The sequence below is a fragment of the Ambystoma mexicanum genome, chromosome 8, assembly GCF_040938575.1.
Source record: "Ambystoma mexicanum isolate Mex_15411 chromosome 8, UKY_AmexF1_1, whole genome shotgun sequence".
Lineage (NCBI taxonomy): Eukaryota > Metazoa > Chordata > Amphibia > Caudata > Ambystomatidae > Ambystoma > Ambystoma mexicanum.
Window position 1 is genome coordinate 689,748,649 of NC_090929.1, and position 21,878 is coordinate 689,770,526.

Consider the following 21,878-nt stretch of genomic DNA (forward strand, 5'->3'; position numbering starts at 1 on the left):
TGTAAGCATTACTGCTTAGACCTGAGCTCCTGAGCCGATGCTCAGTTCGGGCAGGCGGTTCTTAAAAACCTCTTTCAGTAAAGAAGTTCCATCCACCCGTTTTCCTGTGAGGAGTGCTTGGTAATCTCCCAAAAGTATGGAGGAAAGGGGACGGGACGTAGGAGTATAACAAAGTTACTCACAGTAGTGACTACCTTACTACTAGTCCATAGTCCCTTTCCTACATATGCCTGACCACCGTCCCCTCTAATAACTATCCTCTATTATTGCTTAAATGGTCTCAGACCTGGCGATAGAAAAGGACTTAAGGGCGATGCGCGGGGCGGAGCTAAGCAGAGGCGGGGTTACGGCCGTGTGCAGTACCCCGCGTAAAAAGAGAAGGGCACATTTTTCAATTTGACGCTTTTTTACAAAAAGTGTTCCGGTCCCGTCCCACAGGACGGAATGTCCCAAAAGTATGGCGAAAAGGGGAGTATGGACTAGGAGTAAGGTAGTCACTATGGTGAGTAACTTTGTTGTTATTGTATATATCCCTGTATGTTTTTGAGAGAGCTATATAAATTAGCATTATCAACTTGATCCCTTTTTGATGTTCCGCACTGGGTGCATGGATATACTGTTTAAAATTACAACATACTTTTTACCTGTGTTGTTTTACAAAGATATTTGATTTTCTTAAATCAGTTCAATTCAGTGCACATTTCTAATTTTTTGTTTCCTTCTTTAAAATGTAGATACGGATGGTCTCATCTGCCAATCTCTTCTGGTTGGGAACTTCAAAGGTGCTGTGGAGCTGTGTCTAAATGATGGCAGGTTTGCAGATGCGATTATTCTTGCTATTGCTGGTGGCGAGAAGCTGCTGCGAGAGACCCAACAGAGATACTTCTCTCAACAGAAAAACAAGATAACATCAGTAAGTGCATGGTGGTACCCTAAGTTTGCAGAAGAGATTTCATATTGAGATTGCTAATGAATAAACACAATTCACGAAAATAATGGCTAAAGGCATCCAGATATAGGCTTTGAAGGTCCTTGAAGCTCAGTTCAAAGGGTTGTCTGCACAAAACTTGTTTTAGGCGTCAGTCATATGTTTAAAAAAACGGTTTCTCAGTTTCACAGAGTTGATTCAAGGCGATGAAAAGCACACACATGAAGGAACCATATAGTAAGATAAGCTTGATGTCAGAGCAGCAAAAAACTGGGATTAAAACTTGAGGACGTGTACAACTAGAAATAGTTGAAAATCGGTAAACAATATGTGGGAGAAGAATATGATTAAGGTTGTTAAACCAAGAAGTATAGTAGCAAATCCACATAGGTTAAGAATTACAAAGAGTTATTGGTTCTAAAGATTTGAATATTTTTCTCTCAGAATCAATTAATACCTAAAGCCACATTTACAAATTTGAAAAGCAAGGTTATGTAGTGCATAGTTTTGTGCAGCATTGAAGGTACAGATAGCAACAAATGCGTGCCTTGAAATATATGCCAATCCAGAAAGCAAGCCCAGCTAATCCTCACACTTCCCATGTGCATTATTTGTATTGTTTGGGATGGGGAGAAGAGCTTTAATATGATACTTCATCTAGGTATATGACCTAGGTATATGTTGCTAACCGTGCAATCCCAAGATTTTGTGCCCTACAATATTAAAGGAAGAACAGTGACACATACATTACCTGTTATAGTAGAGGGGTGTAGGGGCAGCAAGAGTCCATAGCATTGACCATTGGGGATTACAGGGGAACATATTACAAAATAAATGTTTGGAGTATGTGCATATGTTACAAGATTATATATTCGCAGCAATTTAAATATATGTAGACTAAGTAGAGTGGAGGGTCCTTGGTGGTGAGGTGAGATAGCAGCAGCAAACCGCTCAGCTGTACGTTCAATAGAAAGTGGGGTACTTTAGGGTAGTCGTGAAGCCTGGTACAGTGCTGCTGGACAAGTTGTCCGGGGGTATCCTATCCCTGTGGTGGGGAGTGAGTAGAGTGAAGGAGGGAATGAGAATGTAGTAAAGTGAGGACTGTGAACAGAGGTTTGGGGGAGGGCTCAAAATTGCAGGATTGAAGGTGGAGGAGCCAACGATAGAGTAGGTAGCTAGATCGAAACGAGGCCCTAGATGAATTTGTAGACAGGAAAAGGGAATATACAGGGGCAACCACTGCTCATGGGCAGGCAACCCACATGGAGGCAATGTTCGAAGTGGGTGAGGACCGATGGAGGTTGAAGTTGGTATGTAAAATATAGTTAAGTTCCTTGTCTAGTGGGTTAAAGGAGCAAAGAGAGAGTCTCAGGATGATGTTGCACTAGTAGTTTAGCCTGAGGACAAGGGTAGATATGAGTTTTAGACTAGTGAACAAGGGAAAGGATGTGTTTTAGAAGGGTATACATTGAGATAGCACCAGATGTATTATATGATTAGGATGTTGAACATGGTAGCTTTAGCAATGGAGGTAATGAACTGTTGTAATTTGATTGCTCTGAAAGAGAACTTGGCAGATAGGAGTGAGGTCGTCTGGTTTGGTGGTAGTAGAGAAGAAAAGAGGGGTGGGATATTCAAAGCTGAGGTAAATCACGTCTGCTTTGGAGGAGTTGAGCGTTCTAGAGTAGTGCCATCCTCTGGTTTATGGTGTAAGGCAAAGGGGTGCATTCAAAGCCAAACAGGAACACATGAGCTTTCTGATGTGAACATTTGTAACCAAGAGGGCACCAAGGGCAAACCATTGTGGTACCCTGACTGGTATAAGAGTCGCAGGAAATGTTCCATCGTTCCAGGGAATAGAACAATTCTGAGCTCCTAGGTAGTAAGCAATCCAGGCAAGGGCCCTGGTAGCTGAGAGGGTAGTCAGTAGGAGAGAGGAGTGTTGAGCAGCAGAGCGGTTAGGATGGGGATAGATGAATGAAGAACAGTAGGGAGTGGGTTGGAAACTGTGGTGAGTGCTGTTTCCCTGGAGTGACAATTTTGGGACCTGAACTGAAGGATATCAGAGTCTGTGTGTTTCCGGGAAGGTGGGAATGCTGTTGAACATCACACACTCAGGGATTTTAGAATAGTGAGGAATAAGGGAAACCGGTTTGTAGTTTGGGGGGGGGGGGCAGTCTGCTGTAGCTTTGTGGGTGGGTTTGATGGTGTCAATCCGGTAGCATTCTGTGGTGATCCTAGAGGACCGGGCGAGGTTAAATAATGAGTGTTAGGTGTAGTTAATTGAAGACAGTTCCTTAACTGATCGGGGTGCGAATGCTAGTACCTGGATCCAGAGAGGTCTGTAGCAGGGTCGCTACTGGGGAGGATGAACAGACTACTGGGTTAAGCTAATGATTCCTGCGAAGATGAGTAAAGCAGAGATCGCCAGCGGAACCCGGTCTGCCTGCCTGGTAAGTGGTTGATGGATCAGGATTTTGGAGGATGTCTTGGGCGTCATACTTTAGTGGGGTAGGTAGGATTCGACACCAGACTGGGGGGGAAGAAAGTCAAGTGCGAGTGGTTGAAGGGAATCGAGGGAGCACTAACAGTGCAAATGTACATACATATATGGTCTTACCTTTGTTGAAGGCAGACTGAACTGTGAAGAGGAAGGTGATGAAGGCAGGGTCACGAAAAAGCGAAAGAGCAAACTCTTTGCCCCCAGATAGCAGTCTCTGGGGAGGAGTCCTATATCCTATGTTACATTCTCCCCACCCTCTGTCTTGTAATAATCCTTTAACCAAAACTTGTACAAAATAAATAATACCAAACTATGAAAACCTAGTGTTTTCATAAATTCCCCTGAAACTAGAATAACTTCCTGTCATAGAATATAGTGTAGCGCCTCTACACATCTCCTGGAAGTCAGCCATTGCAAAGACACGCAGGGTTTCCTTCTGGGCTCTTAAGTAGCAGTGAACTGAAAGCAGTCTTTAGCACTTCCAATTCACCGTCATTGTGATACCTGACTAGCGCCTGCCGGGCTGCCATCTTGAGGGCAGTTGCCAGTCCCGCAACACTGTGCGTCCAGTGTTCCCATGGTGCAGGAACCTGCAGGCGTGGACCTCCCTGTAAGAAGATTCAATTCAACACTACAGCTAAGTCAATGCCTAGTCTGGGATACTGAATGGAAACCCTTATTGATATATTTTTATGTCCAGTTTATGAGTTCTGGATGACTACCCCTATATAACACCCCTCTCTTAGAATCCCCTTGACCCCACTGAGCCAAGAAGTATTTCTGTTTTGCAAGTTTAAAAGGTTTATTTGAGAAATAAGACAAAATATGATACCACGCTTTTATAATAAATTAATAATCGATATCGCCCTTATAAATATAATGTTAATCAACAATGGGTAATCTGACACTAACACACTTCTTTATAATCAATGAGGAGTTAGTATAGGATGGATCAAATAGCAAAAATACTTTTATGATTTCAAGGGAAAAGCAATGAGGAATAAAATGCAGTACAGAAATACTTGAGATGATTTTAGCAAAAGATAATATAATCACTTTTTCTCTGGCAATTCATCCCCCTCTCCTATGCAATGTAAGACATGGAAGTAGATGGAAAGAGGAGCACACAGTTCTCAGGAATGCAATCAAATACAATACGAAATTCAGTTCCTCCCCAGCAAGCTTAGAGAAAACCGGTATGAGTTTTAAAACACAGGCCCAAGTGCTTTGAATGTGGTAGCAATGAAGTGAGAAATATGCTGAAAATGCTTTTAATTCCCTTTAGGAGGTTCAGGGTGAGTGAGAGATACTTTGGATGAGTTCAGGCTCACTTTAGCAATGATTCAGAGATGGTGATTAAGAGGCAAACAAATTTTTAGCAAGGAAAGAAATGACTGCTGATGGTTACAAGTGGCTGGATTTTTAACCAAATCGTAAATCGCGGTAAAATTCGCGAGTGCGTGAATCGTGATTACGGCACAAGTATAAGGTGTAGCAAGTCGGTTCTAGGTTCGTTGAAAAGCTGAGATACTAAGCTTTCAGAGGAAAGTTAAATTTCGTTCCTATCCCAAACGGTTCCAGAGATACGGACGATTAAATAAAGGTAGTTTTTCGGATTTAAAGTAAACTCAAATGACAGGTGACAGCTTGCAGCTTCAGAATTGACAAGTGACAGTGGTGCAGCTTTACAAAATGACAAGTGACAACTTCTAGGAGGCAGTTCTGGTTAGAATAAAATAGTTTGGATTAGATTATTTTAAACTAAGAGCTTATTTCTGTCACAATCTGACCTAAGTACTCACAATATATTTTGGAAGGACTGGACCTCGTCACGGATCTGATCAATCGGGCTAGCGGCACTTCACAGCGATCTGGTCTCTAGGTCTGCGGTTCTGCACGGTCTGGTCTGGTCTGGCACTGGTCTGGTCTGTCCGGATACAGCAGTCTCTGCACGGCTCCTGGATCTCTGCACTGGTCCTGGCAAATTTTCTTGGCAAGGGATTCAAGCAGCTCGCCCGGCTGTGAGTGGCTTGCAATGATTTGAGCCTGCTGCAGAGAACTCAGCTTGTGGTTTTAGGCCTCTGATTTAGGTTCTAAAGTATAAGTTCTAGGTTCTGGAGTATGTAGCTGGAGTCAGTCTGGAACTGGTATCTTCTGGATGTTGTGTGGTCCGGCAAAACGCCCCGCAGCAACTGGATTTGAATGTCTCTACCTGTCCCAGCAGTCTCTTTTTATGTGTTTTGAAAATGGGTGTGTGCCTGGGCCTAGCTAAGCCTGCCCCTCTCTACTTGTCATTGGCCCAATTCTCCCCTCTCCCATGATTGGGGGAAGGAAATGTGAGTCAGAGTGATGCTGTAGGTTTTATGGGTCAGAGGATCCTCCCCTGGTCAGTTTGCCCACAAATCTATATTTGATTAAAATACATCCTTCCCAGATATACAATTTGTTGAAATTACATGTGCACATTATATATTCCTTATGGTCCATGCTTGTCCGCCTCTGATCTTCCTGGGGGCTTGCATTCAAAAATGACAACATTTTGCGATTTTTAACTGGTTTTGCAATATCGGACATTTACCCAAATTTACACACGTGCGCAAGGAGTATGGACATTAATTGATGAAGTGTCAGATTTTTAACATGCAGACATTTGGAGTGAGACCCTATTTTCCGCTAGCAACCCCCCAGAATACACCACAGGGTCCTAACGCATCTCAAAATGTTCACAGAAAAATCACAAAAATAATGATATTACTTATATAATTCTGACAAGTCCGCACTTTGAGTTATCTATCTTTTTAAAATTATGCCCTGGTCAAAAAGGGGTGTGGCTTCCCACATCACAGGGTGAAATAACTGGTTTATCCACTTCCCCCAAGCTCAGCTGCTAGCAGAGGCACTGCCCCTCCCAGTTTCCCCTAAGAGGAAGCCACTTTTACGACGCCCCCAATATAACATTTGCCTGAGTCCAGGACAGGCCTTTGTTCAACTCCCTGTAGTCCCCAGCTGTAGTCCCCAGCTGCTCCACCCCTAATCTAATCAACAGGGCCATGTGACCTCAGGATGCAGCCAGGCCTGGGAACACAGCTGTTGATCCAGTATCAACTCCTGTCTGGGTAGTTGTCAAGCAGAATTCAGTTTCATTAAGCCAGGTTTCAGCTAAATGTCACTTTTTGTTCCCAGTTTTCTACATTCAAATCAAACTGACAATTTTTACATATACATTAAATAATTACTTCCTTCAAGTCATTTCAGAATATAGTTTTACATTGTATCCACCTCTTAGCAAGTCTTTCCTTGGTCTGGTTTTGTTTCATTTGTTCAGTTTTACACAAAAGTCTGGTGGTTTTAAAACGCCGGCTTTCTGATATTGGTGAGTACTGGTAATGCAACCATTTTTGGGATTAAGAAAATGAATTCCCCACAAGAAGGTTGTATCTTTGGAGTGGTCTCGTGCCAACTGCGCAGTTCTCCTATTCTGGCGTGAATGTGGGCGGCGATAGCTCATCCCCACATCCACCCAGTCTATTGATTTAGTTTGTTCTGGGATAGAATAATGGGCGGCGACAGCTCATCCCCACATCTACCCAGTCTATTGATTCAACATGGGTCAAAACCCATGACATCCCCCATGAGCATGATGAGTCCAGGGGCGTTGGGAATGAGGGCCTGGTACGGCGCTGGAGCGGGTTCACTCCCGTCGCGTACTGAAGCAGTCCTGACAGCGAAAGGTTCTGCAGGAACTCAAGTGGGGTTGGTAGGTCTAAGGGACTGGGTGAAGCTAGATAATTGCGGGAAAAACCTGAGAGATTGGAGGGTGTGAGAGTGAGGTTAGTTGAGAGAAGAGGGGAAGGGGGGGAAAGTGATTGCCAGGGAGAGAATGTGAGAGAGGTTGTCTCAAATGTTTAAGATTTTAGTAGAAAGAAGCTGGCAATGTCATTAACAGAAAGAACTTGATAAGTGTCATCTGAAATTAATCAGACTAATAACAGTGCACTCTTAAGGGAAATATCCCTTAGTAATTTCAAGAAAAAGGTACTGAAACAACTTTTAGATTAACAGAAAAGCATTATAATTCATTTTTAATTAACACATATATCATAGGTAAAACATAATGAGATCACATAACTCTCAGTGAGTAACGTAATGCACTCTAAATTAGCAAGTCAAAACTTAATTAGTATCATGTTTGAACAGTATAACAAATAACAGTTCATTTGGTCATTTAAATTGAAAAAACATGAATTAATGGCACAAGTTCATTATGAAAAACTCCCGATGTTGATTGTGGACAAAGTGCAGAGATCTGTCCTAGTGGAGGTTTCCTATCACTACGTGTTTGAGACTGAATCTCTTCTTCAGGTGATGTGAACTCAAAGCATTGCTGAAAAATGTAAAAAGTTTATTTTAAATCTAATTACTTGGCAGGTATTGCGAGCATGAATACTTAACTTGTAAATCTACTAGAATGCGATTAACAGACCCACTTCCTGTTAGCTTAGGTGTCCCGAACCTGCCATCAGGCTGGTCCTCCTTTTCAGTATTTTTTTAGTCTGCCGTGGTCTCGACTGCGCTTGTTCGGCCTCCCCTGCCGATCCTATTCCTTTTAGTATCCTGAAGGATATTTTCCCTAGCATCTAGCACCTTCTTATGGTTGCGCTTAATGCATTTTTTCCGTCAGCTCACATCCCCATCTCTCTTAAGATGCCCTTATTCTCTTTCTTAAATAAAAAACCTAATCTTGACTTGTCTGGTTGCTCTAATTTCCATCCTATTTCTCTCCTCACATTTTCTATTAATCTCTTGGAAGCTTTGGTCACTCTGCTTCTCTGTTCTTTTCTTAACCTTTTTCAATCCGGATTTCAGCCCGATCGGGAACCTATCGGTCCTGGTGGTGGTGGCTGATGATCTGGCTCAGATCATGGATCAGGGCAGCACTGTTGCCCTGATCCTGCTGGATCTCTCCACCCTGTTGGAAACTGTGGACCATGACATTCTGCTGGAGAGATTGTCCTCGGCCGGTTTCTCCGGCCAGGTTCTGGATTGGTTTGCTTCATTGCTTGCTAGCCGGTCCCAGTCACTTTCTCTTCCTCCATTTATTTCGGCGGGTAAGCCTCGCACATGTGGTGTCCCTCAAGGATCTGCTCCCTTTCCTCTTCTCTTTAATCTGTATATTCAGCCTCTTGCACATCTGATTCACTCTTTTGGTTTTCAGTGTTTGTCTTATGCTGACGATACTCAGATTCTGGTGCGGCTAGAATGATCTCTTCCAGCTGCCATTTCTGCCTTCTGGCGATTTACCTCTGGATGGGCAGGAATTGGCTTCACCTTAATAGCAATAAAACAGAGGCATTGGTAGTTGGCTCTTCTCTGGCGTCCTCCGGCTAGTCCTCTGCCTTTGTCCTTCTGCCCGTGCCTTTGTCTGTTGTTAAGAACCTGGGGGTCAAGTTCTCTGACTCTATATATGCAGAACCAGATCAGTGCAGTCAGTCAGTCGGTCCATTTTAAACTCTGCATACTGCAGAAGGTCCAAGGGTAAGTGGGCAAGAAAGGCCATAAAGAGAACCAGCGCTAATGCCGTTAATTAAGAGTCTGATAAGCGGCCGCGGTCAACTGTTAGGTTGTGAATGCCTAGCCCCGCATCCACATGTAAAGTAAGTCAACTAGTTGTAAACAGTTGAGCGCTGCCACAACAGAAAAATCAGAAAAAAGTACACATGTACAGAATTTTTAATGGATGTTCACAGCAGCCTGACACGTGTTTCGAGCATAGCTCTTCATCTGAGGCTGTTGCAATTGGAAATATACACACTTAAAGACATATTACAAAATTATGAGAGGCCATTAAAGTAAAAGGGACCAAATTATGGAGCAGTTAGAGGTTGCAACACATGTGAGGGCACATCATAGTGACATAGTAAGAATAACACAATGTATGTACACCAATGCAATTAGGTGACCAATCCATAAGTGAAAAGAAATATGATCAATTTTACCAAGATGAGGAATACGTCGTCGAAAGAACGTTACAAGGTAAGAAGTAACTTGTTCTTTAGAAGTATGCCCAATAGACTCTCTGTGAAAGTTGAATTTAGAAGTGCATTAGAAGCTGAATTTAAAAGTGTGCCCTGTAACACCTCTGTGCAAAGTTGAATTTAGAAGTGTGCTCAATAGCTTTTAGGTGAAAGTTGGATTTAGAAGCACATTTAGAAGCTGAAGGTAGAAGTGTGCCCAATAGCCTCTCTGTGAAAGTTGATTTAAAAGTGTGCCCAATAGACTTTCTGTGAAAGTTGAATTTAGAAGTGCATTAGAAGTTGAATTTAGAAGTGTACCCAATAGCATCTCTGTGAAAGCTGAAGGTAGAAGTGTGCCCAATAGCCTCTCTATGAAATTTGAATTTAGAAGTGTACCCAATAGACTCTCTGTGAAAGATGAATTTAGAAGTGTACCCAATAAACTCTCTGTGAAAGTTGAATTTAGAAGTGTACCCAATAGACTCTCTGTGAAAGTTGAATTTAGAAGTGTACCCAATAGACTCTGTGAAAGTTGAATTTAGAAGTGCATTAGAAGCTGAATTTAAAGTGTGCCCAGTAAAAGCTGAATTTAGAAGTGTGCCCAATAACTTCTAGATGAAAGTTGAATTTAGAAGTGCATTAGAAGCTGAATTTAAAGTGAGCCCTGTAACACTTCTATGCAAAGCTGAATTTAGAAGCATGCTCAATAGCTTCTAGGTGAATGTTGGATTTAGAAGTGCATTAGAAGGCGAACTTAAGTGTGCCCAATAGTTTCTAGATGAATAACCCCTCTGTGAATTTAGAAGTGTCCCAATTGCCCCTCTGTGAAAGTTAAACTTAGAAGTGGGCCCAATAGCCACTCTGTGAATTTAGAAGTGTGCCCTATAACACCCCTATAACATCCCTGTGCAAAACTGAATTTCGAAGTGTGCTCAATAGACTATGTGGAAGTTGAATTAAGAAGAGCATTTAGAAGTCAAAATTTAGAAGTGTACCCAATAACATCACTGTGAAAGCTGAAGCTAGAAGTGTGCCCAATAGCCTCTCCGTGTAAGTTGAACTTAGAAGTGTGCTCATTAGACTCTATGTAAAAGTTGAATTTAGAAGTGCATTAGAAGTTGAATTTAGAAGTGTGCCCAATAACCTCTCTGTGAATTTAGAAGTGTCCCAATTACTCCTCTGTGAACGTTGAACTTAGAAGTGTGCCCAATAGCCGCTCATTGAAAGTTGTATTTAGAAGTGTGCCCAATAACCCCTCTGTGAATTTAGTATGTGTGCTCTGTAACACCTCTGTGCAAAGTCGAATTTAGAAGTGTGCCATGTAACACCTCTGTGCAAAGTCGAATTTAGAAGTGTGCTCAATAGCATCCCTGTGAAAGCTTAATTTAGAAGTGTGACCAATAGCCTCTGTCGAAAGTTGAATTTAGAAGTGTGCTCAATAGACTCTCTGTGAAAGTTGAAATTAGAAGTGCATTAGAAGTTGAACTTAGAAGTGTGCCCAAAAACCTCTGTGAATCTAGAAGTGTCCCAATTGCCCCTCTGTGAAATTTGAATTGCAAGTGGACCCAATACCCCATTAGTCTGATACCGTGCCTTGTTGAATCAACTAATCTCCCTAATAACCTCTTTGAAAAAAAAGTTGATTTTAGAATCAGGCCTAATACCCTCCCTGTATATAGTCGAATTGAGAGAAGTGTGCCTAATAGTCTAATATCCTCTCTGCACAGAAATTGAATATAGAGAGAGACCTAATAACATCTCTATACAAAATGAAATCTAAAGGTAGACCTAATATCACCCCAGTGTACAGTTGAACCAAGAAGTGTACCTAATAGTACCTAATAGCCCAATATCACCTGTGTACAGTTGAACTAGAAGTGCACCTAATAGTCTATTATCATCCCTGTGCAAATTGATCTTAGAAGTGTGCCTAAAAGCGTGCCCCCACTGAATTTAGAACTACAATTAGAAAGCCCTCCTAAAATCCACCTAAAAGCTTGTACCAAGCATGAGTACACCCACTCCACCAGAGTTTGTCGGAAACGACCACCGTAGACCGCCCCCACTCCCCGATCTGCCTTCCCTCCCGTCCCACCCTGCCCAAATCACCCCACCCCCTTTCGCATTCCCCACCATTCCCCTCTCCAAACACCAAACCAGAGGGGCACGATGGCAAGCCAACCACCCCAAGACCGCTCCTCCCCCGAACACCACCACCGACCAGCCAATGTTAACCATGCCCGCTCCCCTCGCTATCATAACAGACACACCCCGGCCTGCATTCATCAACCCCCCTCCATGCCCACAAACCCCCGCCACTTCCCCCCCCGACCGCACCCTTTCCCCTCCCTAAAAACTGCACGCCTAGCCCTAGCAAGAACCGAAGCTGCATCCCTCTGACCCCCCTACCCTCTCTCACACTCCAATCGCTACAAAGAAACTAAAGAGGAAACGTGCCTGGTCCCCCTCAATCTCTCAGCACTCCTCACCTCCCCTGTCTCGACCCACCACCTCATTCCCGCAATCACCTCCTTCCCCTGTGGCTTCACCCTTCCTAAAACCCTTTTCCCTTGATTTCTCATCAACTGCAACTGAAACTCTTAACCGCCCACACCCCACCTTCAAATCCCCCGAACCAAACCCGATCATCCTAGCACACGCAGCTACCCAATCCTGCCCAAAGCCCGCCAATTTTTCTGCTCGTCCACTATTCCCATCAAGCATCACCCCCCGGCCCCTCTCCCACCCCAGTCTCCACTCTCTCCGCCACCACCCCCTTCTGCTCCAGCTCCGAGACCAACCTCGCCTGCCGATGTGAATTGCATCCTATTTAATGCCCGATCCATAGCAAAAACAGAAACTGCATCTTTGACCTCCTCGCCTCGCCTCTGACAAACCAGACCTTGTTTTTATCACCGAAACTTGGTTCTCTGACGATTTAACCCCAATCGCTAATGAAGCCTTCACCCCGGAGTACCCCCTCATCCCACTGAACCGTCCCTGCATAGGAGGGGGGGTAGCATTTGTCTTCAAATCTCTTCCACGCCTCAATCATCGACAACCAACCTTCGATTCCTTCCTGCGAATATCTCCTTGTGAGACTATCCCTCTCCCCGTCGCTCTTACACAGCTTCCTAATAATCTACAGGCCCCCTGGCTACGATAAACAATTCGCAAACAACCTCTGTGACTCTATTGCCACCCTTCAACTAAACCATCCCAACCTCACCCTTCTTGGAGACTTCAACATGTGGCTCGACATCTTCACCAACCCTATGACACACTCTCTGGTTGACGGTTTGGACGCAATTAACCTCCAACTACACATAAACTGCCCGACTCACTATTTTATTTTCAAATTTGTTTATTGGCGTTTAGTTAGGATTACAAAGACAACAGCTCTGGTAGTTGCTTCCGCCAGTGCCAAATTAACAAGTTTTCTCATGATGTTATTGTAACATTTAAACAGTAACTGTGAACAACAGATTAACATTAACTGTCTCGTGTGTCATCGTGTATAATGTTCTACAGATTTACTGACAAGGTGAATATCTGGGTGGTGATATATAACCAATTTCGAAGTCCTCTAGGCTCGTGATGGCCCCGTTACAAGTGGCTTGGTTCGCTTCATGTAGCAAAGGTTCTGGCCAGGCAAATTGTTCAAGGGGGTTTGTCATCCGGAGAGTGGAACAGTTTAGGTATGGTGTCTTTCCATGCAGTTAGTGCCATGCTCGAGTCCTCAGTGGATCTGGCTACACTTTCCTCCCAGGCTCTCGTTTCAGCGCTCGCCCATTTTTCAAGTTCTTTACGCCACACCGTGAAGATCGGGCATGAGGGCTTTTTCCATGCCATGGCCATAGTTCTTTTGGCTATAATGCACACTAGGTCCATCAGTTTAACTGAGTGCTTGAGTTTAGCTAGTCTGGGGTAAGTTCCTAGAAGGCATTCTGATGAAGTCCAATTGTACCTGGTCACACCCGCCTCTTCGCACATTTGCTTTATTTTTGACCATAGGGTCTGGGTTTTCTACAGTTCCATAACATGTGGATTAGGTCAGCGTTATCTGCCCCGCACCAGGTGCAGTTCGGTTGTATTGAGGCATTGAATGAAGCCAGTTTGCGCTGGGTTAGATAGGTGCGGTATAGTATATTTATCTGTATCAGACGGAATCTGTGGTTTCTAGAGACCTCCTTGGGGAACGACGGTGCTCTTTCCCATTCTTTATCTGTCACCTCCCGCCTCATGTCTGTTTCCCATTTGGACCTTAGTTCTGCACTTCGGGGGTTGGGAGTGTCGATTAGGTGGCCATATATTTGGGACACCGCCCTCCCGCCTTCACCCAGATTATATAGTAATGTTAGGAAGGGGTCCGTGTCCGGTTCTTCAGGCCAGGAATCCCATTTTATTTGTGCTATTTTCCAAATTTTCTGGTACCAGAGATATTGGCCAGAAGGAATACCATTTTCCGTCTGTAACATAGCGAACTCCCGGAACGTTCCTTCGACATATAAGTCACCCCAAGTATATACCCCTTTCCTTTCCCAGAGTCTGATGTTGTCTAGGTCGGTATCAGCCTTGCTCAGCCCGGAAATTAATGGTATTTCTGTGGAGTACGGTTGCTTCAGTTGCATTACCATGTTGGTCCTGTGCCATATTTTCCTGCCTATGGTCGCCAGGAAGGGTGCGTTGCTTAACAGCCTTACTGGGGTCCAAATCAGTTCTTTCAATCGTATCGGAGAGATCGAGTTCTGTAATAGGGGAGTCTCTGAGGTGGTCACGTCTGCTATCCATTTGGTTACAAACCCTAGCTGGGCAGCGAGGTAATATTTTTCTAAATTCGGTAGTTGGATACCCCCTAGTTTGTATGGCAAGACCAGTGTGGATAGGGCCACCCGGTGTCTGCCTTTTCTCCACAGAAAGTCCTGGATTATTGTGTCAAGTAAACGAAAGAAGGGTTTAGTGATATAGAAGAGCACATTTTGGAACCCATATAGAAACCTAGGCAGAACAATCATTTTAACTATGGAGGCCCTGCCCATCACAGATAGAGGTAATTTTGCCCAAAATCCCATGGATTTGCGCAGTGCCGGTAGTGCCGCCCTTGTGTTATGGTCATGCATCAGCTCTGGGGTATGCATTATCTGAATCCCAAGGTATCGGAATGAAGAGGTCTGCCATTCCACGCCTACCGAGGGGAGTTCCTCGGCAGTCTTACCTTTCAGACCTGCTAGGGGGAAGAAGCAGGACTTGGTTTTGTTAAATTGTATGCCTGAGACCCCGGCATAATTGTCGAGGACTTCCAGCATAGTTGGCACATTAAGTAGAGGGTTGTTGACATATATCAGCACGTCGTCGGCATACAACGAAATGATGTGATCCACCCCAGCTATCCTTATACCAGCGTCAATAAAATTGCTTCCTAAAATAAATAGCAATGGGTTCCAGCCCCAGTATGTAAAGCATGGGTGAAAGTGGGCAGCTCTGCCTTGTTCCCCTGCAGATGTCCCATGACTCCGACACGTATCTCCCAGACTTCAACCGTGCTCTTGGTTTATTGTAGAGGATTTTGATCCATCTAATGAACCCTTGGCCAAAGCCGAATCCTTCCAGAACTGCCACCAGCCACTCCCAATATATAGAATCGAAAGCCTTGATGGCGTCCAAGGACAATAGTGCATAACATTCTTTGCTTGTGTCAGTCTGGGCTATTATGTGCTGAAGCCTGCGTAGGTTCATGGTCGTATTACGACCAGGCACAAAGCCGTTTTGGTCCGTGTGTACTATGTCTCCTATTACTCTGGACAGCCTCTTGGCTAGGATTGTTGTGAGTATTTTAACATCATAGTAAGCATAGCCAGCGGGCAGTAAGAGTCGCACCTATCTGCGGGTTTATTAGGCTTGAGCATCGGAACTACTAGAGTTTCCCTCATGCTATCGGGCAGGGTCCCTTTTTCATAAGACTCCAGGAAGACTTCGAGCAATAGGGGTGTCAGGGAGGGTTCATATGTTTTATAAAATTCCGGAGGCAGCCCATCACTGCCCGGAGCCTTACATGTTGTCAGGGATCAAATGGCTTCAGTTATGTCCTCCGGTGTGATGTCCATGTCTAGTGCTTCGGAGTGCGCCGGGGTTAATTTAGGTAGGCCAATCTCTTAGAGTGTGTCTAATATTTGGTCTTGGGGGACTTGGTTTGTGTGGGAGTATAACTGTGCGTAGTAACTCTTAAAAGTATCGTTAACACCCTGTTGTGTTCTATAGGTTTCGCCTAACTCATCTAGCAATGTAGTGGTTATGTGTCTGGGGTGTTCTTTTTTTGCAGAGCCAAGCTAGTAGCCGGCCAGGCTTGTCTGCTTCTGCGTGTGCTCTGCTCGTTCTGGTGACATAGTCAAATTTGGCTAATCTACTCCATGCGTCAGTGCAATTCTCCCTGAGGGTTCCGAGTTCTTCCTCCCTCTTCAGGATGTCTGCGGGGGCTGCTTATAGTCTCGTAATTTCCTGTTCCTTCTTGTCTAATTCACTGCGCAATAGTTTCCTGATTCCACCTGCCTTTGCAATGACTTCTCCCCGTGTTACTACTTTTAGGGCATCCCATAGTGTACTAACATGCTCTACACTCCCGGTATTTTCTGTTATGTAGTTATCTATGGACTCATGCAGTTCCTCTCTAAATTCCGGGTCTTTCAGGGCCTCCACAGGCATCCTCCACATGGGGATGGGGGGTTTTGGGCCTGTATGGTTCCATTTTATTAGGAGTGGAGAGTGGTCCGAGAGATAGTTCTTCCCAGATATTGCGCTTCCCCTATCTGAGATAAGTGCTCCCTTCCCAAGAAGAAATAATCTAGTCTAGTGTGGAGGGCATGTGGTGACGAGAAGTATGAATAACTTCTTTCCTCCGGGTGTAGTTCCCACCAAACATCTGCCAGATCCAGTCCATCGGTCATGGCTTTCAGGGACGTGGTGGCCGTTGAGGGGCCCTTTGATGGAGGCCAGGACCTATCTAGTATCGGGTTGTGGACACAATTAAAGTCGCCCCCCCATATGAAGAAGCAGTTCCTGTTTCGTATCATTTTAGTGCTTAGCTCTTTCAAGTGTGTTGGGATATTGTTATTGGAGAAGTACGAGTTTACTATGCACATTTCCAATTGTTCAAAGGTCCCCCATAATACCACATATCTGCCTCCTGGATCTTTTTCCATCTTGGTGAGTTGAAACAGTACATGGGGGTTGATCCAGGTGTAAACCCCTCTTGCAAATCTGGAATAGGGTGCCCGAAAGCTTTGTCCCACCCAGTGTTTAAGTTTTACCTCTGATTCGGCTGTGCAGTGTGTCTCCTGTAGCAGGGCTATATCTACTTTTTTCCTGTGCAGGTAATATTTAATTCGATTTCTGCTGAGGTAGGTGCCCAGGCCTCGCACATTCCATGTTATTATCTTGATTTGTACAGCCATGGCGGTTTCATAGGGGGTCTGAGATCTATCCACCTCTCATGAGGAACTTCATTTAACGAGGCTAAGTCCCCCCAAAGTCCCTTCAGTTGTAAGTACAAAGCCATCAAGGTCACTGATTTAACCCACCCGTCTCTCACCATTATTTTATCGTTCGGAGACTTACCAACTTTATTAACTTCCATCTCGACGGATGATTTAACCAAAGAAAACAAGTAACTGCCCCCAGCAGTTGATTCAAACTCACAACGCTCGGGGGCTCCCGAGTGTCTGGGGCCTCTCTAGGCCTTTCGGTACGGGTGGTGTGAAGACATTCAGCCTGCACTGTGCTGGGTGGGGTGGGTCATTGGTGGTCTCTCACCTGGGCCATCGTGCTCCTGCCCAAATGAGATGTCTGTTGATCGCGGCTTTAGGTAGGGTTTCTCTGACAGTGTCATAATTACTTAATACCGTGGGCACTCTCTCATGCTGTTCCAATCGTTCATTTCCTTTCCTGGGTTCTTCAGTGTCGTTGGCAGGGTTATTGTGTTCAAGCCACATGTTTGCAGCAGCCGGGGTCTCAAGGAAGATTGCCCTCCCTTTGTACAATATTTTGAGTCTTGCTGGGTACAATAGCATATACTTAAGGTTGAGCTCCCGTAATCTTGCTTTGATTGCTATGAAGGAGTTCCACTCACGTTGCACCTTAGGGGTATAGTCAGGGTAAATGACTATTGTAGCGTTGTTCTTCTTAATCTCTCCTCCTTCTCTTTAAAACCGCAATATTACCTCCCTGTCGCGGAAATTTTAAATTTTAGCTATTATTGGACGTGGGTATGACCCGGGGGGTGGCCTTTTCTAGAGGGATCTGTGAGCGCGTTCCACCGAGAACCCCTGGGTGAGTTTACCTGCGCCGAGATCTTGAAGCAGCAATGTTTCAATAAACTCAGTGGGGTTCGGGCCCTCCATGTCCTCCGGAACCCCGAGAATTCGGACATTATTGCGGCGGGCACGTCCTTCTGCATCTTCGGAGCGAGATTCTAGTCTAGCCACAGTTGATTCCAGTTCTTGAACTTTTGCTTTCAACTCACCCGTGTCCTCGCTGGTTTCTTGTAAGGAAGCTTCAGTCTTGGTCACCCTTTCCATTAGGTTGCAGGCATCTTGCCTCATTAATTGTATGTCTGACCTGATTTCCCCGATTTTGTCTTCCATTGACGTTCGTAGAGCTGCAATTGCCTGCAGTATTTGAGTGTCTCGGGGGTCCACCACCAGGATTGGTGGCTCCGTCGTCGGTGAGACTTCCTGCTGTGATTGCTGCTTCGGCATGGCTGTCGTGAAGGCATCCATGGTCGCAATTTCCAATCTGTTTTTTGGGGGTGACATGGCCCCGTATGGTAGTTCCAGGTTTATGTAGTAAGCCTCGAGCTTTAGTTCGTGCGTAGGACTCTAGAGGACTGCAGTGGATGGCCCCTTCTGGGACAGTATGTGATTGCGGATTAAGTCCCAATGTTAATCTGGGGTCTTTTCATACTGACTATACGATCCGTCATGGGCCTCTCATCTACTAGCGTGAGTTTCAGTGATCCGCAGTTTGATTCAGGTAGAAGGGGTGGGAGCGTTACCAGTGGGTTTACGTGTGACTGTCCAGTGTTCCCGGGCCAATGCACACTTCTTGTGGTCCCTTCCGGCTGGAGTTATTAGCTACCCTGATTAAGTCTGTAATGGACAGCGTTGAGGAGCGGTGTTCAATGTGACGAGGTGCAGTCACTCACCATTTTTCGAATTGTGGCTTATTTCGGGGTGGCCCCGGGGTGGTGCACAGCCGTGGGTCGAGTTGGGGTGATTCAGTCGGGTCCGGAGGCTCGCGTGGCGTATCACGGTACCATCCCCGCCCGACCCGGGTACGTTGTGGATGAACCTGCTCTCGCCAAGTCCAAGTTGGTTCCTTCGTCCGGGTTCGCCTCTCGCCCCTACACCGGCAAATGAGTGTCTCTCGGGGGTGCCCGTTGTCTGCGCCCACAGTCTCCGGACCAGACAACTTTGTTCCCTTATCTGGCGGGCCCCTAGTTAGGTGACAGCGCTTCTGTCTGTTTCGCTGTTGGGGCGGTTGATGAGCGGTTTGCTTCCTCGTCACTTCCGCGCTATGATGGGGTTCTTTGCCGCCTCCGGCGCAGGTCCATGGCTCGGGATCTCTCCTCCCATTCAATCCGCCTCAGTCGTACCGGGGCCTCTGCGCAGTGTCGTGTCCCGATCAGAGAGGCGTCTGCTGTACGGTGCCTCCGCTGTTCACCGAAGGGCTTCTGGCTGCGGTCCCCTCCTGCAGGTCCGCCGGCTCTCTGTGTGATGTACTGTCGCAGCGATCAGTTAACAGTCGCGGTGGAGGCCGCCATTTTGAGCATCGCCAAGGAGCCTTTTCAAGCACTCCGTTCACTGTGTTGCGGCTGCCGATTCTTTATGGAAATGCGGTCGAGTGAGGCAGAAGTATTCACCTTTGTTCACGTAAATTTATATCTTCGTTCTGTTAGGTTGAACGCCGTTATAACTGTTGTAGCAGGATCATGGGCAGGAGCACGGGTGATTGCCGACTTCACTCCATGCGCACAGGCCACACCCCCCCGACTCACTATAAAGGACACACTCTTGATGCCATCTTTAGCTCCAACACCCTGATTCATTTAAAGCCCCCCACCCCTATCCTCTGGTCTGATCACTTCATTCTCTCATTCGCCATTCACTCACCCGACCCCCTTCCCGTACTCGAATCTGAACCTCCGAATCTACGCAAATGCTGGAAAAAACTAATAATCGTCCCGGACCTAGCCAACGCACTCCTCCAGTCTCCACCACCTACCAGCCAACTCAACAAACAACTAACCCCTGATGCCTTTGACTCATGGCTCAACGCATCTCTGATACGGCTCACACCCCCTTGCAAACCATCAACCCGCCGTGGCCTCTTCCCCAGATGGTTCATTCCTGAGTTGAAGATCACTAAACAACTATATAAATACCTAGAACGCAAATGGCAGAAAGACAAAACCCAGAAGAACAGGGCCAGCTTGGCCCGACACCTTTATCAGTACAAGGCCGATATCCGAAAAGCAAAGAAAGCCCACTACAACTCCTGAATCCTAAACTGCAAAAACCCAAGCAAAGAACGCCACAAAATCATCTCCGAATTCACCAATCCGGCTTGCAACACGATCGTCCCGACTCCCTCACAATCACTGTGCGACTCACTCTCCCTCCACTTTTACACCACGGCGCTCGAAAGAAAAAATACTCTAGCCACCAAACTGGCGCTCTTACATTCACCAAGCAATTCTTCCCACATACCGGCCGGCCCACCAGCTGCGACCACTACGCAACCAATGTTGGAATCCTTTAGTCCAATATCACCAGAGCAATTTCTCAAACTTCTATCTGCCCGCAAACCATGTGGCTCGCCGCTTGACCCTTGCCCAGCCACAACCCTCAAAGAATTTTTCGCTTCCACCTGCGCAGGAGAACACGCAAGATCCATCATAAATGCCTCCCTTTCCTCTGGTATCTTTCCCGACGCATTCAAAACGGTTCATGTCAAACCTCTAATTAAAAAACCTTCGCTCGACCCTCTCGAGCCCAAAACTACCGCTCCATCTCAAACACCAGATTCCTTGCCAAACTCATTGACCGAACCGCCTACTCCCAACTAAATGCCTTTGTCGAAGCAAACAATCTCCTAGACCCCGCTCTATCAGGTTTCAGAGCCCGTCACGGAACTGAAACCACCCTAACCTCAATTTGGGATGACCTTAAAATGACGGCAGACTCCGCGGGATGCGCGGCACTAATCCTTCTTGACCTATCCGCCGCCTTTGACACAATCAATCACTCAATCCTCCTAGACCGCCTCCACTCCCTAGGAATTTGTGGAACCGCTCTTAAATGGATAGCTTCATTCCTCAAAGACCGGTACCAAATAACAATGCTATCCACCTATACCTCCCAAGCCCGACCAGTCGACACGGGAGTCCCACAAGGAGCATGCCTATCCGCCCTCCTGTTCAATCTCTCCTTGATCACCCTCCCACCAATAATTTGTTCTCACAACATCCTGTGCTACAACTACGCCGACGACACTCAACTAATTCTAAAACTCCTGAACTCAAAACCCAACTCCTGACCTGACCTGGCCTCCTGCCTCCTTGACATAGAATGCTGGATGACCCAAAGCCACCTCCTGTTAAACCCCTCCAAAACAGAAGTCATGGTATGTGGTAAACCCGAACTTCTTCTGCACCCACTACCCTGGCCATCTGCCATGGGCAACTCACTGACCCCCTCCAACTCAGTGAAAAATCTTGGAGGCACCCTTGACTCTGACCTAACACACTCGTGTCAACAACGTCTCAAAGTCCTGCCACTACTACCTTAAAACCCTTAGGCGCATCTTTCCATAGCTCTCCTTTCCCAACAGACTTTCTGCGGTCCAATCAATCGTTATATCAAGACTGGACTACGCAAACCCCCTTTACCTCGGAGTCCACGCGTACCAACTGAATAAACTCCAAAGGGCTCAAAACGCGGCAGCCAAATTACTTCTTGCGCTCATCCCAAGAGTCCACATCTCCCCAGCCCTTAAGACGCTGCACTGGCTTCCAGTAGCCCAAAGGGTGACTTTCAAAACCTTGTGCATCTCCCATCGAGCACTGCATAAAACCGGACCTCAATATCTTCAAGACAAGCTAAAACCCTACCACCCCCCACGCACCCTAAGATCAAGCTCAGCCGGCCTCCTAGTCATACCGAAGACAAACTCAATCAGGTTAGACGGATCATCATTCTCAGCCTTGGCCCCCACGCTGTGGAACTCACTCCCACCCCACATCCGCCAAACTGAGGATTTATTGTCTTTCTGCAAACTGCTGAAAACCTTGTACTTTCCTTAACACCAGCCTGTACCAAACAAACCCAAAGAGATCAACAGCAACTCAATGACACTAATCCATCAAACCACCTGATGCGAG

At 45.9% G+C, this 21,878-nt stretch overlaps 1 protein-coding gene across 4 annotated transcripts in view; it reads left to right on the top strand.

The window, feature by feature from the left end:
• The window catches only part of SEC31B (SEC31 homolog B, COPII coat complex component), a 2,991,081-nt gene that overhangs the window by 1,912,681 nt on the left and 1,056,522 nt on the right, over window positions 1-21,878 (top strand). For all 4 annotated transcript variants that reach the window (XM_069610491.1, XM_069610490.1, XM_069610492.1 and 1 more), the window contains one exon: window positions 735-913. In XM_069610491.1, the coding sequence (XP_069466592.1) occupies window positions 735-913 (179 nt within the window). The remainder of the gene's footprint in view (window positions 1-734; window positions 914-21,878) is intronic.